Source organism: Carcharodon carcharias, chromosome 8, assembly GCF_017639515.1.
Source record: "Carcharodon carcharias isolate sCarCar2 chromosome 8, sCarCar2.pri, whole genome shotgun sequence".
Classification (NCBI taxonomy): domain Eukaryota; kingdom Metazoa; phylum Chordata; class Chondrichthyes; order Lamniformes; family Lamnidae; genus Carcharodon; species Carcharodon carcharias.
The window spans coordinates 3,137,789-3,155,924 of NC_054474.1; the positions used below are offsets into that span (position 1 = coordinate 3,137,789).

At 43.1% G+C, this 18,136-nt stretch overlaps 1 protein-coding gene across 1 annotated transcript; it reads right to left on the minus strand.

The window, feature by feature from the left end:
- Positions 1 to 12,903: 12,903 nt before the first annotated feature.
- On the minus strand, positions 12,904 to 13,296 carry LOC121280979 (uncharacterized mitochondrial protein AtMg00860-like). The gene has a single exon (XM_041193482.1). The coding sequence runs from the start codon at positions 13,294 to 13,296 to the stop codon at positions 12,904 to 12,906; it is 393 nt and encodes a 130-aa protein (XP_041049416.1).
- Between the last annotated feature and the right edge of the window lie 4,840 nt (positions 13,297 to 18,136).

Here is an 18,136-nt window from a genome sequence, read left to right on the forward strand (position 1 = left end):
CCCAAGCCAAAGGTAAGTGGGGATGGAATGAGGTAGGGGGCGTGGGGTGGTGTCGGATGCAAGGGCCTCTCAGTGCCTCCCCTCTACTTCCCAATGCAGGGTCTCTTGACCAGGCACAGAGTGCCTGACAATGAGGGATTCCCTGAGAGCCCAAAAATTTGCTTTTAGGGCTTCCTCATGTGGTGACTCCCAGTCAATACTGGTAGCATCAGGATGAGGCCCTTTTGTGGGCATTAACTGCCCACTTCAGGGTCTCAATTAGAGTCGGGCCAGGAAAACTGTCCACGAGCCTTCCTGCTTAGGATTTAATTGGGCTGAGGCAGCATGGCTACAGGTTATCCATACCACACCCTCTCAATACATCCCCACTGTCTCCAAACTCACCTCCATGGGGAGAGGAGGGGACCCGTGGGCAATTTAATTCAGCCAGTTTGACACATTCAGTTCATTAGCTTGCAAGAATCACTGTAATAGGTTAGGTTTAAAGTTATTTGAGCAGCTTTAGAATATCTTTGTGAACACAGGAATGGATCCATTGAGCCAAATCTACATCTTTATATTTTAAATGATCCTTAACTATTGTATAATTATTGAGTATTATAAAAACATTATGAGATACTATATCAGAATTGAGAAGCTAAAATGAACCTGATAGCTTGCATCCTAGAATATGAACAGAACTGGCTACAGAGATGGTAGATGAGGAATGAGAAATAGAGTTTTCAAGTCCAATATGACTCTTTTAATGTTCCAAAGAAGTTATATTGGGCTCGAGATGTTAATTCTGTTTTCTGTTTCTCTCTCCACAGGTGCTGCCTGATCTGTCGAGTATTTCCAGCATTTTCTATTTTTATTTCAGTTCCCCAGAATCCACTGTATTTTGCTTTTATTGAGATGGTAGGTGCATTGGTTGTGATCTTCCAAAATTCCAGAGAATCTGGAAAGATCCTAACAGGTTGGAAAATCACTAATGTAACACCTCTAATCAAAAAAGGAGGGAGACAGAAAGCAGGAAACTATAGGCCAATTAGCTTAATGCCTGTCTTAGGGAAAATCTATGATCCATTAAGAAGGAAGTAACAGCAGGACATTTATTTCTTCATAACAGAAACAGGCAGAGTTCTGAAGAAGAGTCATACAAACTGGAAACGTTAACTCTGTCTTTCTTTCCACAGATGCTGTCAGACCTGCTGAGTTTTTCCAGCAATTTTTGATTTTGTTTCAGGCAGAGTAAACATGGTTTTGTGAAAAGGAAATTATGTTTAACTAATTTATTAGAGTTCTTTGAAAAAGCAACAAACAAGGTGGATAAAGGGGAACCTGTAGATGTGGTGTACGGGATTTCAAAAAAGCATTCAACAAGCTGTCACATCAAAGGTTATTACAGAAAATGAGAACTCATGGTGTAGGTGGTAACATATTAGCTTGGATAGAGGATTAATTAGTTAGCAGGAAACAGAGGATAGGGATAAATGGATCATTTTCCAGTTGCCAAGCTGTTGCTCATGGAGTACCACAGGGATCAGTCTGGGTCTCAATTATTTACAATCTATATTAATATCTATTGTTAAGATCGGAATGTGAGAGGAGTGTGCATATGATCCAGCACCTCTACTCCACAGGCCATACCATTAACTTAAAAGCTCAATTTTCCCACCAAAATAGCCAATTGTCTATTTCCACAGCTGGTGCCCAGAATAAATTAATCTTCAACCAGGCTTCTTTCAATAAACTCAGAACGATTGTTTATTATAAAACAAAACTTCTATTTAACAAGTTGCAAGTACTGGTTAACACACAGTTGTAATTGGAAAGTATTTACCTCTTCCTAAAGAATTCCCCCAGCACACACACAGAAACACATACACACAGACGCACAAACAGACAAAGGGCAAATAGATTGAGTCTCTCTGCAGAGATGGTCTTTGGGGAATGGGTACTATAAAGTAAAGGATAAATTCATAGGTTCTCAACACTGTGAACCTGGAGCTCCCTCATGTGAAGATGGGCCACTGGTCCTGGAGGACATCTGCAAGTTCTCACCAATTGGTCTCAGCTTGGCTGGTCCAAATGTAGACCAGTTACACTCAGATGAGTGTCTCTGGCTATAGGTTGATAGCCACACACAATTGCGGGCAAGATAGAGAGAGAGGGAGCCAGTTAGGGTAGTCTTCCTTCCTCAGCCTGTTCCTCAACAAGATTCCCTTCAAAACCAGCAGGTTCAAAACTTAAGGGCAGGATTTTCTGTTCAGTGTGTGGGGGTAGGCCCTACATGCCAATGCATAAAATGATGCGTTGTGACATCGGGAGTGCGTCCCGACATCACCACACTCCATTCCGAACTTTAGTTCGGTGGTCGCGCATCGGAGTTGGCTCAAGGTTGGCGGCAGCTGAAGAGCCCAGGCGACCTTCGCATTTTACATGAAACCTCATCCACGGATGGGATGAGGTTTCATGAAGTGTTTATTAATTAGATAAAATCTTGCATGAAAATTCATAAACATGTGACACTGTCACATGAGGGAACATGTCTGAATTATTATTTTTTTTTGCCATCTTTATAACCGAGCTTAATCTCCCTGAGGCACGGAGCTGCCTCAGGGAGATTTCTGTGCTCTTTTGCAGGCATGCGTGAAATAGCGCAGTCCCCGACTCTCACTCCCCACCCCTGCCTGCACAGGTAGCACCGAGTGCTTCTGGGCGTGCGTCACGCTGGGCGGACCTTTATTGGCCCGCCCATGCAAAATGGCTGTGCGGGTGGCGATCGGCTCCACACCTGCCCGTGCCTGGTCTTGGCCGGCTCGCCCAATGGGGAGGAAATTCTCCCCTAAGTTTTTCTCCTTCTGCAAGTTACTAACCTTTGCCTTTCTTCCATTTTCTTCCTCATCAATTAAAATGATTGCAGCTCAAACAAACCACCAGATCTTCCTCAGTACCATAAAGGTCGGGTGATTTCTTGGAAGAGGCCTGCTTGTTAACAGCTCTGAGATGAACTAGTGACCTACTTTTAAAAAAAACTCCAGGTCAGCAACCAAATGTACAGATAATGCCAAGCCCTTCCACTTTGTAAAAGAAAAATTCAACCTTGAGGGATATGATTCCAACACTATGTCAATGAGTTGGATGAAGGGACCAAACGTTTGGAAGCTAACTTTGCTGATGACATAAAGCTAGGTAGTAAAGTAAGTTGTCAAGAGAATATAAAGAGTCTACAAAGGGATTTAGACGGTTTAAGTGAGTTGGCAAAATAATTGGCAGCTGGAGTATAACATGGGAAAATGTGAACTTGTCGACTTAGGCAGGAAGAATAGAAAAGCAGCAAATTATTTAAATGGAGAGAGATTGCAGAACTCTGAGATACAGAGGGATCTGGTACATGAATCACAAAAAGTAAGAATGCAGAAAGGCAAAAGGAACGTTGGCAGATATTGCAAGGGGAATGGAATATAAAAGTAGGGATTACTACTGCAGCTGTACAGGGCACTGTACATCTGGAATACTGTGTACCGTTTTGGTCTCCTTATCTAAGAAAGGATAACATTATATTGGAGGCAGATCAGAGAAGGATCTGAACTTGACTGATTCCTGGGATGAGGAAGTTATCCTGTGAGGAAAGGTTGAACAGATTGGGCCTGTATCCATTGGAGTTTAGAAGAATGAGGAGCATACTTGATCCTGAGGGGGCTGGATAGAGTGGATACCAGGAGGATGTTTTGTCTTGTGGGGGCGTCTAGAACTAGGGGGCACCGTTTAAAAATTAGTGGTTTCCTATTTAAGGCAGAGGTGATGGGGCAGTTGTTTCTCTCAGAGGGTTGTTATTCTGTAGAATTCTCTTCCCCAGAGAGCAGAGGAGGCTGGGTCATTGAATATATTCAAGACTGAGTTATATCTAACAGGGGGACAGCTGTCCAGGCAGAAGAGGCCCTTCAAGCCTGTTTGCGTTTCTAGAGGGATTCCCCCCATGATTGTGGTCTGGTTATAGGATCCATTTCTTAATTAAAGTTTAAAGAAGTTGAAGAGAGGGTGTCTCCATTTTGAAGCACCCTTTCGCTTAATTGCCTTGAGTTGCAGCCTGCTGCTCCTTTCAATGTGGAAAGTCTTTGACTGACCCTCCAACTTTGAGAGGCTGCCTGCTGTGCTAATTGGACAGCGAGCCTGCCTCTAGACCAATGAAGGGAGTGTCCCCGTGAAACTCTGGAATGGTAACTGTTTAGATAAAAACAAAAAACCTGCGGATGCTGGAAATCCAAAACAAAAACAGAATTACCTGGAAAAACTCAGCAGGTCTGGCAGCATCGGCGGAGAAGAAAAGAGTTGACATTTCGAATCCTCATGACCCTTCAGCAGAACTGCTGAAGGATCATGAGGACATGAAAAGTCAACTCTTTTCTTCTCCGCCGATGCTGCCAGACCTGCTGAGTTTAATGGTAACTGTTTGTCTCATGAGAAAGAAAGGGAGAGCTTTTCCTTAATATAGGTTCTTTCATCACCATAGGACAAAGTAAAAGCAAAATACTGTGGACGTTTGAAATAAAAACAGTAAGTGCTGGAATGTCCAACAGGTTTGGCAGCACCTGTGGAGAGAGAAACAGAGTTAACATTTTGAGTCCAAAATGACTCTTCTGCGAAACCTATCAAAGTGTTTTACAACCAATGAAGTGATTTTTTTAAAGTGTAGTCACTGTTGTAATTAATGAAAGTTTTGTATGTTCCCTTACTTCTGCATCCAACCTTTACATAGGAAATAAATAGTGGAAAACCATGAGTTAAAGCAATCCCAGTGCTTTCCCATTGGTTTGTTTGGGGAGAGCAATGTAGCGTAAACAACACAGACCAAAAGATCCCTGCTCCATTCCTAGATTGTGCTGAATACAGCTATTGGGACAGAATTGACATAATGCAGCAGACCTGTGGATGAAGTAGATTCCCCCTGGATTGTTATTTCAGAATGCTGTTGAGTTATCATTGTTAGAAAATGCATGATGTGTATTTGTACGCCAGCTCAGGACAGGGTTAGGCTCAGAAATGGTAGACCAAACACACCATTTAGAACCATACTTGAAGGAAAGTCACTATGTTCATGTAATTGTCAGTTGTGGCTCAGTTGGTAGCACACCCACCCTCAAATCAGATGATTGTGGGTTCAAGTCCCACTTCAGGACCTGAGTGCAAAAGTCTACATTGATGTTTCAGTGATGCTCCTGTGCTGCTGCATCTTTCAGATGTGATGTTAAACTTGATCACATTTGAAGAAGAACAGGAGAGTTGTCCCTGGTATCCTAGTCAATGTTTGTCCCTTGATCAACATCACAAAACCAGATTATCTGGTTGTTATCAAATTGCTGTTTGTGGGAACTGGTTGTTGTGTTTTGTACTTTACAACAATGATAACACCTCAAAGGTATTTCATTGGCTGTCTAAACCATTTGGGATATGCAGTGGTTGTGAAAAGTGCTATTTAAATGCAAGAATTTCTTGTGTGGGATGGTGGATATTTGCCATCACTTATGTATTATCCAGGAAGAGAAAAATATTTTTCTCTCATATTGAATGTTGTAGATTTTTTTCCCCATATTCTGTTTTAGCTGCATGACTGAGACATTATAATCTTCAGGTATTTTCATAATTGCCTTGAACATTACTCTGATAGCGTTGTTTTGCACCTGTGTACAGTTTCCTGTCCCTGTGCTTATTATCCTTGTGATATCTCCTGTGATACCAATGGATTAGCAGCCTGATTAGATGACATTTCTGTTCTGCAGGCTCATTAGTTTGAGATTATCCAAGATCATTTGAATTAAGTCCACAGAATGCAGAGATGTTCATCCCTTCTGCTTCGAAGCAGTTCCCACAGGCAAGAGGACAAGCTCACCAATACTTATGGAACTGTTATTCTAAATGTGGATTTTCAAGAAAAGATGGCAACAATTTGGATTTTATGATTGCAACAGATCTCTTTTATATTTAGATTAACATCTGTAAGTCACTCACATTACTTTTCATAGAAATTTAACTGGAAAACCCTTAAGTTGTGTATTTTCGGTGTAATGGACTGTGTATGATCGTTAAAAGGTCCCTGTCTATCAATGATGATTACTCCCATCTATACTTATTGACAAAGCCTCTCAAACAATGGTTCATGAGCTTGCTGCTTTTGCTGAAACCTATTCAGGAACAGATGGTTGAGCAAAATACAAGAGAATTTTACTGTTGTTTCCACTGGAACATGTGTGTTGATCACCACATGTCTGGTCATTGAAAACACACACTGAGGTATTTTCCAAACAACACTTCACAATCTCACAAGACATGAATAAGGAAATCTATCTGGCCCATCTTAATACATGCAGCTAGAAGACATCTACTTTACCCACATTGTTGTCCCTTAAATGATTTCACAATTTTCACTCCTTCACTCAGCCAGGAAGACCATTTCAAGCATTGAATGTGTTGAGAGAGGAAGCTTGTAACCATGCAATCATGGAACAATAGAATGGTACAGCACAGAGGGCGCCATTTAGCCCATGACTTAATTCTGGCTCTTTGAAAGAGCTATCCATTAGTCTCATTCTCCTTGCTATTTTACCAAATTCCCATAAATCGTTCCTCTTCCAGTATTAATGCAATTCCTTTTAACAAGTTACTATTGAAACCGCTACCAGTGTCCTTTCAAGGATTGCATTCTAAATAATAGTAACCCACTGTGTAAAAGGACGTTTTCTGATTTCCCCTCTGGCAGTTTAGTGAATTACCTTACATATCTACACACCTGTCTTTTACATACCAACCCTTTAGCTAATGTACTCTACAAAACACTCCAGGATTTTGACCGCCTTCATCATTTAAAAACAAATATTTCACAGAATGTGGACATCGTTGGTTAGGCCAGCATTTTTATTGCCCATCCCTAATTGCCCTAGAGAAGGTTGTGGTGAGCCACCTTCTTGAACCACTGCAGTCCATGTGGTGTAGGTACATCCACAGTGCTGTTAGGGAAGGAGTTCCAGGGTTTTGACCCAGTGACAGTGAAGGAATGGCAATATATTTCCAAGTCAGGATGGTGAGTGACTTGGAAGGGAACTTGAAAAACAAAAAATCTCTTCTTAATGTATAAAAACAAAAAACTGCGGATGCTGGAAATCCAAAACAAAAACAGAATTGCCTGGAAAAACTCAGCAGATCTAGCAGCATCGGCGGAGAAGAAAAGAGTTGACGTTTCAAACCCTCATGACCCTTCAACAGAACTCAGTTCTGTTGAAGGGTCATGAGGACTGGAAACGTCAACTCTTTTCTTCTCTGCCGATGCTGCCAGACCTGCTGAGTTTTTCCAGGTAATTCTGCGCTTCTTAATGTACCCTGCTCTAAGGAGAACAACCCCAATTCCTCCAGTCTTACCAGATAACTGAAGTTGTGCACCCCAGCACCATTCTAGTAAATCTCTGCACCGTCTTAAAAGTGTTGAAATCATTCCTAAAGCACAGCTCCCAGAAATGAACACGATGCTCCAACTGAAGTTGAACCAGTGTTTTACAAAGGTTTAGCATCACTTCCTTACATTTGTATTCTATGTTTCTGTTTATAAAGTCAAGGATCATAGAAACATAGAAACATAGAAACTAGGAACAGGAGTAGGCCATTCGGCCCTTCGAGCCTGCTCCACCATTCATTACAATCATTATGATCATCCAACTTAATAGCCTGCTCCTGCTTTCTCCCCATACCCTTTGATCCCTTTCACCCCAAGAGCTATATCTAACTCCTTCTTGAAAGCATATAATGTTTTGGTCTCAACTATTTTCTGTGGTAATGAATTCCACAGGCTCACCACTCTCTGGGTGAAGAAATTTCTCCTCATCTCAATCCTAAATGGTCTACCCCATATTCTTAGACTGTGACCCCTGGTTCTGGACTCCCCCACCATCGGGAACATCCTTCCTGCATCTACCCTACCTAGTCCTGTTAGAATTTTATAGGTTTCTATGAGATGCCCCCTCATTCTTCTGAACTCCAACGAATATAATCCTAAACGACTCAATCTCTCCTCATATGTCAGTCCCGCCATCCCAGGAATCAGTCAGGTAAACCTTCGCTGCACTCCCTCGATAGCAAGAGTGTACTATTTTAACAGCCTTCTTAATTTGCCCTAACTCCTTCAAAGACATGTTTATATACACTTGTGAGTCTCTTACTTCCTGGAATAAAAAGAGAAAATGCAGAAATCATCAGCAGATTATGTAGCATCTATGGAGAGGAAAAACAGAGTGAAAGTTTCAGGTTAATATTTTGTCAGAGCAGCTTTCACTAGTTCAGATGTGTAACATATATATACATGTAATTAGGGAATAGAAATAGTTTAAATAAGTTATATTTGTGGGTGTCAGGAATAAGGTATATCTTTAAGTTTAAGTTTAATTTATATATTTTTTCTCTTTGTGGGTTAAAAGGTGAAACCTTGTATCTTTGAGTGGAGACAACAGGTTTAAAGCTTTGTTTGTATAACTGCATTTCTAATGAGATTTTTATGGCTCTTCAAGGGGTGTTAAAGCACAATGTTAAAACAAAACTGTGTTGTTGCCTAGCAACAGGAGGCCCCACAAAACTGAAAAAAGCAGTTTCAGTTCAGTTTCAGTTCAGTTGAAGCCAGGATTCCAAAGAGACTAGACAGCAGAGGGACAGATAGCAAGTCCAAAAGTTATGTTGAAGCCAGCTGGCAGGAGGAGTTGGACACAGGAGAAGGAACTGCAGAAACAAGTTCCAGAAGCTGCAGAAGGAAATCCCAAAATCCAGGGGAGTGGAACAGGAAAGGTCCCAAGAGGACAGTTAAGTCCAAGGGAAAGGACAGGAACCTGAAAAGGTCCTGTAAAGTGAAGTTATGAGTGAGGAGCAGGGAAGAAGTCTCCAAGCTCCAAGCTCAAAAAAAAGAAAGCTGCAGGAAGCAGACTTAAAGCAAAAACAGCTTGCAATAAGTCAGAAAACCCAAGGGGACAGCCATAGGTCTTTACTATGAACATGCGAAGCAGTTGTGTTCTGTTGGCACATCTGAGTGTGAGAGAGAATGCGGAAGAAAACTTGAATGCATGTGGTGATCCAGGGGAGAGCAACATCGGAAGGAGAGTTTGAAACCCTGAAGATGGACCCTTGCAGAAGGAGCCTGAGACAAGGTATCAGTTTGGGAAAAGATTCCAAAGCAAGTTCTTGGAGAGTAGAGATTGATAATCCTCATTCGAAAGGCAGAGTTCAGTGAGATCGGTTGGCTCATGGTGTGACAAGTGTCTGGGGGGAGTTGAGGAGAGATCCATAGCATCTGTTTGGGGTGGCATCTGTTACTTGGTTTCAGTGTGTGGTGTGTCTGACCACAGGTTGCCTATTAGTTTACCTGGACTATGCTCTTACTGTGAACATTAGGGTATAAGATAGCTTTTGTAACTTGTGGTAAACTTACAAATCTGTATATATCTGTAAAGGAATAGTTGTGGGAGAAGGAGTATTGTAATATAGTTAACCTTTTCTGGTTTAATAAATGTTTTATTCTTTTGTTAAAAGTTCATCAGCTGTCTCCTGTGATTCTGTTCAGTAGCCACTCTCCAATGATTTAAACAAAAAATAGAAGTTAGAATCTATCAAGCCAGGTCCTACCCTGAGATCTGGATTGCCCAGTAAAGCATAATAATATGTTTGTATGTATATAGGTATATAGGTAGATATATAGGTAGGTAGGTAGATAGATAGATAGATAGATAGATAGATATGATCGATCTTCATAGCTACTTCTTAAAATTAAAAAAAAACTAGATAATTACCTTTTAAAATGATTGAAGCTATGTCTGGCTGTGACCCTAAAATGAAAGAGCTATCAGTACAGCATCAAAGCTGCTTGTACCTCATTATCTCTGAAGAAGAGATATTAACAGCCCCTGTGAGGCGCAGAGAGAAAAGTCAATCATACAAAGGCCATCTACATTTCATAAACCAGGCCTGGCCACCGGACTCTATTATTTTGCTCAGACAAAGATCCCTGCAACCTCCCTTTCAAATTCTTAATGGTTGGAACATTAACAATCTCAGGAACAGAGCCAAAGGAATATACATCCTTTGTCAAAGCCAATGTGGAGAGGTGGGATTCATGTGGCATGACCCCCTGGCTGGTAGAAACAGTTATACTGTCTTGCTGTACTGCAAATCAGTCTGCCATCTTCCATCAAACAAGCAGTAGCACAGAAGTGGGACTCTGTCCAAGTTTGAATGTTTGGCCCCCATCTGCACCATTTCTACTGGAACTTCTGAACTTCTATACTATTGCTGACAAGTGTACTTCCTCTCAATGTGCCTATCTCATTGTGGAAGTCACCTCTACTGGAAAAGTGAATTATACAGCATCAGTTTTCAACATGCCAACCTCTGTAAAGGAATACACAATTGGATTTTGATTCTGGACTCTGGAATGAAGTGAAACAATATTTCTTTGCTCTGTGGTATTTGCCCTGTAAACCCTTCTTTCTTTATCCTTTGTTTATTGTATGAGTGCACAGGGGGCTGCATATAATGTGTGTGTATAAGTAAACTAACCCTCTGATTTCAACCTATCCTGAGTTTGCTTTGGGGTTATTAATAGAAATTGGATCACACAAAAACTGAGGGGTTGGGGAATATGCCACCACTTATAAAGAGAGAAATCAAAATCAAAACACCTTTCTGTTTATGGATGGGTGGTGAGAGGAGAAATTAGGGCTGTTTAAATTAACACTCCCCCTTGTCTGAAACAGATGAAAGGTCATTAACCTGGAATGTTAACTCTGTTTCCCTCTCCACAGATGCTGCTTGTGTTATGTTTTAATATTGGTACTGCCGATAACCTTTCAGAGATTGATAAATACTGATGTAGACACAGAGGTGGTTGAAGAAGGTGCTTCGTTTATTGACTGCAGTAACTGAACTAACAAAAAACATAGATTCTGTGATCCCATAATGCACTGGCTTGCAAAGTACAGCAAGATAAACAAGGCATTCAATACATAACATATTCCTCCCCACTTATTGGAAATGTCAGTTAGCAAAGCATTCCCTGAACTAGGGAAAGAGGGTAGACTGCCTCCATGTCCACTGAACCCATCTCAAGTCTCTGACTTTATAAATCCAAACTCTCAGGAGGTCTTTTCTCTGAGTGTGGGTTACGGCGAGCTTCTGGTGCTTTTATAGGATAATATTCATCAGAGACTGATGGCAATTTAGGACTTGTAGCCAAATCTGAAGTTGTGTCTGATGCAGGTGAAGGTGAGACAACTTCAACTTCAGTCAAGCTAAACTGTGGAGGTGAGACTGGAGTTGGCATCCCTTGACTTGGAGATGGCTCTTCCATAAGAGGTGTATCCTTAGACGGTGTTTGACTTGGCAACAGTTGGTCAACATGTCTCTGCCAGGTTAGATCATTTGCAGTTTGGAATGTGTACGATACTGGTCCTGTCCGAACAATTACAGTAGCAGGAACCCACTTATCTCCTACAGCATAATTACGACCTAGAACTTCTTGTCCAGAACAGAAAATTTTGGCTTTGATCTTTGTGCTCTACACTTCACTTGGTTATACTGCTGATCTTGCACAATTTGTCGTGTTTTTGTTGGTCTCAGAAATCAAAGCAAGTGTGCAGTTGCCATTCCATTAGTAGGAATCCTGGAAAAGCTTTAGTCGTAGCACATGGCGTGTTTCGATATGTCAACAGAAATGTGTCCAGATGATTTTGAATGGAGGAATGTGCTTGTGCTGAATTTAAAGCATATTTCATGGATTGAACAAATCTCCCAGCTGATCCATCGGTGGATGGACGGTATGGTGCTGAGGTGATGTGATGATTCCGGTTACTTCTCAAAAAATTCTCAAGATCCTGCGAGACAAACTGAGGCCCATTGTCAGTCATGAGTTGTTCTGGTCCCACAATGACAGAACATTTCTCTTAGCTTCTGAATTGTACTGTCAGCTGTAGTAGAGGACATCACTGAAACTTCTGCCCATTTGGAATGAGCATCCACAACCACCATGAGCATTGTTCCTTCAAATGGACCAGCAAAATCAAGGTGGATGCACTGCCAAGGGTTTCCAACCAATCCCATGGATGGAGGGATGCCAATTGAGGCATGTTTCTCACACTCTGACATGAAGGACAGGATCTTGCCTTGGCTTCAATATTTTGATCCAAGCCCAGCCACCAAAAGTAAATTCTTACAATCTCTTTCTTGTGAACTATCCCACAGTGTCTAACATGCAGTTGGTCGAACATTGGTTTCCTCAATGTTGGTGGAATAGTAACTCTTATGCCCCAAAGCAAACTTCCTGAAGTGCCTGAAAATCCATCCTCCTGGAAATGTAAGGATGAAGATCAGGTGAGACTGGAAAGTTCGGGGAAGAGTTGCCATGCACCACAAGGTCCACGACTTCGGAAAATGTTGGGTCCACTTGAGTGGCCTTCTTGATTTGGACTGAAGTGATGGGTGTGTTCACCACATGTGCAAAGTAGAAAACGTCTTTATGAGCAGTGTCTACATGCTGACTGGTAGTGGCAGCCTCGAAAGGTCACCCACATTGCCATGCAAGGTAAATGTTCGCTATTGATGTCATATGTGTGAGCACTCAACATTAATCTCAACGCTGCATTCTGCTCACAGCCAAAGAAGGGATGCCTGTTTGTGGACTAAATATTGAGGTGAGTGGTCGTTGATCAGTCAGCAGCGTGAATTACCATCCAAACAGGTACTGGTGAAATTTCCAGATTCCGAAAATGATTCCCAGAGCTTCATGTTCAATTTGAGCGTCACGGCTCTCTACTTTGCTTAACATTTGTGAAGCGAATGGTATGAGCACATCCACACCTCCACAGCTGAGGGCATTATGTGTGAAACAACAGCCCTAACTCAATAAGGCGATACCTCTACAACTTGCACGCGGTGTAAGGAGAGGCCAAAGTGCATCAGTACCTCAGAATCTGTCAGCGCTGCTTTAGCCTTCTTGAACGCAGTGTCACAGGCTTCTGTCCATTTCCAGGCTTTGTTCTGACACAGAAGCTCATGCAGTGGTCTCAGCAGGGTTGCCAGCTGTGGAATAAATCTCTCGTAATAATTCAGCTGCCCTAAGAGTGAGCGAAGCTGGCTGATACTCTGAGGAGCTGGAGCATCTACAATAGACTCAACCTTGGAGAGTGCTTTGTGAAGCCCAGCAACATCAATGACATACCCCAAATATTCCACAGAGGGATGAAAAATCTCACATTTGTCTTTGCAAACCTGTAGGCCATACTCCTCTAGCATTTGTAGGGTGGCATCCAAGTTCTTGCGATGATCTTCATCAGTCCTGCCCGTTTCCAAGATGTCATCAAGGTAGCACTAAGCTCCAGGCAAGCCACTCAGGACCTGGTCCTTGGCCATCTGAAACAAGAGCTGATGTTATTCGAAAAGGCAAATGGCAATATCTGTACAGTTCCTTGTGTGTTGTGATGGTCAGGTATTCTTGTGATTTTCCATCAACGTGCATTTGTAAGTAGGCTTGGAACAGATACATTTTGCTGAATTTCTGTGTACTGGCCAGGCCAGCAAAAAGATCCTCAATATGGCGAAGTGGATATTGTTCAGGGCACAACACGGGGTGAACAGCAACATTGAAATCTCCACAGATGCATATGGAGCCATCTTTCTTGAGCATTGGAATGATGGGTGTTGCCCATTCGTTATGGGAGACAGGTACCAAGACTCCTATCTTAACCACACGCTCCAGGACAGCTTCCACTTTTGGTCTAATGGCATAAGGCAGGGTTCTGACCTTCAGAAATTTTGATCAAGAGTCAGCTTTGATATTCAGTTTTACAGTGATTCCTTTCATGCTTCCCAAATCTCCTTTGAAAACAACAGCATGTTATTATAGAGCAGCTGTCAGACCAGTTTCTTCTTTTGCAATGCTGTGTACTTCTGCCAAGTTTAACTGGATCTTCTCAAGCTATGACCATCCAACTAAAGCTGGGTAGTTGCCTTTCACCACAAACAGTGGTAGCTTAGTAGTCTGTCCATTTAGTTCCACTTTAACTTCCATTCTGCCCATCATAGGTACAGATTCCCCTGTGTAAGTTTTCAGAACGATTTTGCAGGTGTCAAGGGAAGATGTGTAAACTTCTCCTTATACACTGTAACTGGGACCAGAGAAACTGCTGCCCTTGTTCCATACATATTGGTTTGTCCTCCAGCAGCGATACTACCCAGCAGCCCTGTGAACCACCTGTCACTGACAAGGTGTGGAGAGGTTCTCCTTCTTCGGACTCAGTGTCACTCTGGTTCTCCCATTCCTGCTGGATGACAGGCTTATTTTTCTTCCTGTTACGCCCCACGGCAGATTTGTTTCTCTCTGGTTTGCCTTTCTGATTCACTGCTACTTTTTTTGGTTTTTACAGGCCCGGTCAATGTATCCCTTCTTGCCAAACTGACGCCATTCAAGGTCTCTGCACCAACATTCAGATGGATGGTGGGTGACCAGGCTTCCATGACAGGAACATTCTGGGCTGCTTCGCTCAGCTGTCACGTTATGCACTTGAGTTGATGCACTCAGCTGCTGTGCTTCCTTTGCAATCAGCTCCATGGAGACTGCAATCTCTATGGCTTTCTGCAAAGTGAGGTTAGCTTCTGTCAGGAGGTATTTCTGGATTGTTCCAATACGAAGGCCACAGACCAACCTGTCAGGAGGTGTTTCTGGATTGTTCCAATATGAGGGCCACAGACCAACCTGTCACAGAGGGTTTCATTCAGTGTTTCATTGAATTCACAGTGTTCAGTGAGCTTTTTAAGTGCTGCAGCATACTGTGTAATTGTTTCCCGTTCTTCTTGGTTTCTTTTGTGAAACTTGAATCTTTCTGCTATCACAAGTGGCTTGGGGGAAATGTGTCTCCAGGACTTTGACAATGTCCTCATATGATTTTGTGCCAGGTTTGTCAGGCTGCATCAAGCTTCTTAATAAGACAAAGGTTTCACACTTAAGAAAGTTGCCCCCTTTCTATCACTTTAAATTCCATTTGCAAGGACAAAAAACTCAAAGTGTTCAGTGCAGGACCTCCACTATTCAACAGTCTCATCGAAATATCCCATAGGTCCAGTAAGTGTACTATTTTTCAGCCTTTTTCTTTTCTCTTCTTCATCAGTTACTTTTTGTTTAATATTGTTTCATTTTTCTGTAGTTACCACTTTAAATGCTGTTACTGTTTTAAGAGCTATAACTATTTTTTTACTCAGGCTGTCAGCACCTGCCAGTTATATCGCTGTGGTTTTTCCGTGCTTTTCTGTTTTAACGGGCTCCCGGCAATCGGGGGCTTTCTTTTCTAAGCTTTTTAAAACTTTCAAGGCAAGAGCACTTCTTTTCTCTGGGATTCTTTCCTTTTCCCGTTGGTCTTGTTTTGGATGTTTGGGGGCTCTCTGCAGCTGACGGCCCTTTCATTGTATTTTTACTGTGCTTTCTTGGGGCTCCTACGATTGTGGGTCTCTTGTTTCTTTAGGGGCTTGAAAAGAATGACTGCCGCACTTTCTTCGCTGGGCTAGTTATTAATTTTTATTCTTTCCCTTGGAGATTTTTTTTTTTTCTGTACTTCTAGAGAGCTCCAGGAGACCTCTCAGCCATTCAGATCAGGCCCGTTTATTCTTTAAAAGCAGAGCTGCCGCACTTCTCCCTGCTCTGATTTCATATTTTTCTTTAATCTTCAGAGCAGCAGCAATACTTTTTTAAAATTTAACTCTAGAGGACTTCGTAGTTTTTGAACCTTACACTTCGGAAGTATTGGCAGGCGTACTTTGTTTTACTAATAATTTCCTTTTACTAGTTGTTTCATTGTTCAAGTGGCATTACTGCAAAGGTCACCATCCTCATCGCCAATTTGTTATGATTTAACGTTGGTCCTGCCGATAACCTTTTAGAGATTGATAAATACTCACATTGGTGCAGAGGTGGCTGAACAAGGTGCTTTGCTTATTGACTGCGTAACTGAACTAACAGAAAAACGTGGATTCTGCGATCCCATAATGGACTGGCTCATAAAGTACAGCAAGCTAAACAAAACGTTTAATACATAACAGTCTGACTTGCTGAGATTTTCTTCATTCTCTGTTTTTATTTCAGATCTCCAGCATTCACGGTATCCAGCTTTTCTCCCTGTACCTGGACCCCTTTTAAAACTGTTCCATTTAGTTCACAATGCCTCTCCTCTTCCTTCCTTCCAAAATGAATCACTTCACACTTCAACTTCTCTGTGATAAATTTCATCTGCCATGTGTCTGCACAATTCGCCAGTCTGTCTCCTGAAGACTGTTGCCACCTCCTCACTGTGCACCACAGTTCCAAGTTTTGTGTCATTTGCAAAATGTGAAATTGGGCAGGATTTTTCACTGAGCGGTGGCCGTGCACCCGACCCCTTCGAGTATAAAACAGTGTGTGATCCTGTCAGGCGAGTGTCCCGACATCGCCGCACAATATTTCAGTCGGTGGGTGCGCGTGGGTGCTGGATCCACGCCCACCATTAATTAAGAGGCCAGTTAAGGCCATTAAAGAGGCAATTGATGCTGATTTTTCGTTGCCCGTGTGATTTCAAGCTCATCACACGGGCATAACAGGCAGGCAGCCAGCCGGGAATTTCCAAAACCTCATCCACGGGCGGGATAAAAAGGGTCAGCAGCATTGGCAGTGTGAGTAGTGAGGAGTTTTGGAGATAGTTTGCTGCTGGTGACTTATTGGTCTATGGCAGCCTCATCTCTGTCCTGAGCTTCATTGTTAGCATTTCCAGGCTTCATTTCCAGACTCTTTGGTGTCTCCAAGGACCCTGGAGAATTCTAACCATGTGGACCCTTCCAAGTATCAGACAGCCTTCTGTTACCCTGGTAATGGGGACTGTGGTCTCCGCTGTTGGCACCTCCTCCTCTGAGGAGGAAGAGAGGGACAGAAGAGAGAGGAGACCAGGTGTTTCAATACAGCTTCCGTGGGAGTGACCTGTGGGAGGAGAGGTGCAGGCACAAGGGGCGCAGGGCCAACAGGTAGTCCAAGGCAGAGGGGGCCACAGGTGATGCCACTATCTTGCTGCCAGGGTTTACAGGTGGTGAAGCAGCTACCTCAATATGACTGGGGTGCAGTGCCAAAGGAGGCTCCGTCTCTGCAGGGATACAGTGACATCCATCTGTCAGATGATTGGGCCTGAGATCACCTCATGTGGACACCCCATGCCAGTAGCGCTGAAGGTCACAGTGGCCCCCAACTTCTATGCATCTGGCTCTTTCCCTGAGGATCTGTGTGGAGTCTCCCAATCAGTTGTCCGCAGTTGCGTCAAGATGGTGACAGAAGTTCTGTTCAGGCGGGTATTGACTTATATTCATTTCTCTACAGTCAAGGCCAGCCAGATTGAGCGAGCCAGAGGCTTCGCGGCCATTGCTGGCTTCCCCCGTGTCCAGGGTGCTATAGACTGTACACATGTGGCCATCAAGGCGCCAGCAGGTGAGCCCGGTGCCTTCGTCAACAGGAAGGGCTTCCACTCCATGAACGTGCAGATAGTGTGTGATCACAGGATGCTGATTCTACAAGTCTGTGCAAGGTACCCAGGCAGGTCCCGTGACGCATACATCCTGGGATATTCCAAGATGCTCCAGCCCGGCTGGATGGATGGCTGCTGGGTGACAAGGGCTATGCCTTAAAATGTTGCCTCTCTGCCACCCAAGAACAGAAGCAGAGCAGTGTTATAACAGAGGCCATGCCTCCACAAGGGCGGTGGTAGAGAGAACCATAGGACTTCTGAAGATTTGCTTCTGATGACTGAACCATTCAAGGCACAATACATCCCAGAACAGGTGTCACTGATAGTGGTTGCATGCTGCGCACTCCACAATCTGGCACTGGCAAGGGGGGGTCCCAGAGGAGGAAGAGGATGTTGACACAGCTGCACAGCCCACAGATGATGAGTCTGATGGTGAGTCAGAGGAAGAGCACAGTGAGGAGAATGCTGAAGACATGGAGGCAGACCTCTGTAACCAGGGACACCAGTGATGCCTTGATTCAGCTAGGCTGCCAAATAAACACTATCACCTCAAGCCAGGACCACCACCTCCACCCCGGGTGTCTGCAATGACCCTTTCCTTT

What these genes read in the sequence shown, in the direction of transcription:
- LOC121280979 (XM_041193482.1), bottom strand. Translation starts at nt 13,296, where the DNA reads ATGCTAGAGGAGTATGGCCTACAGGTTTGCAAAGACAAATGTGAGATT.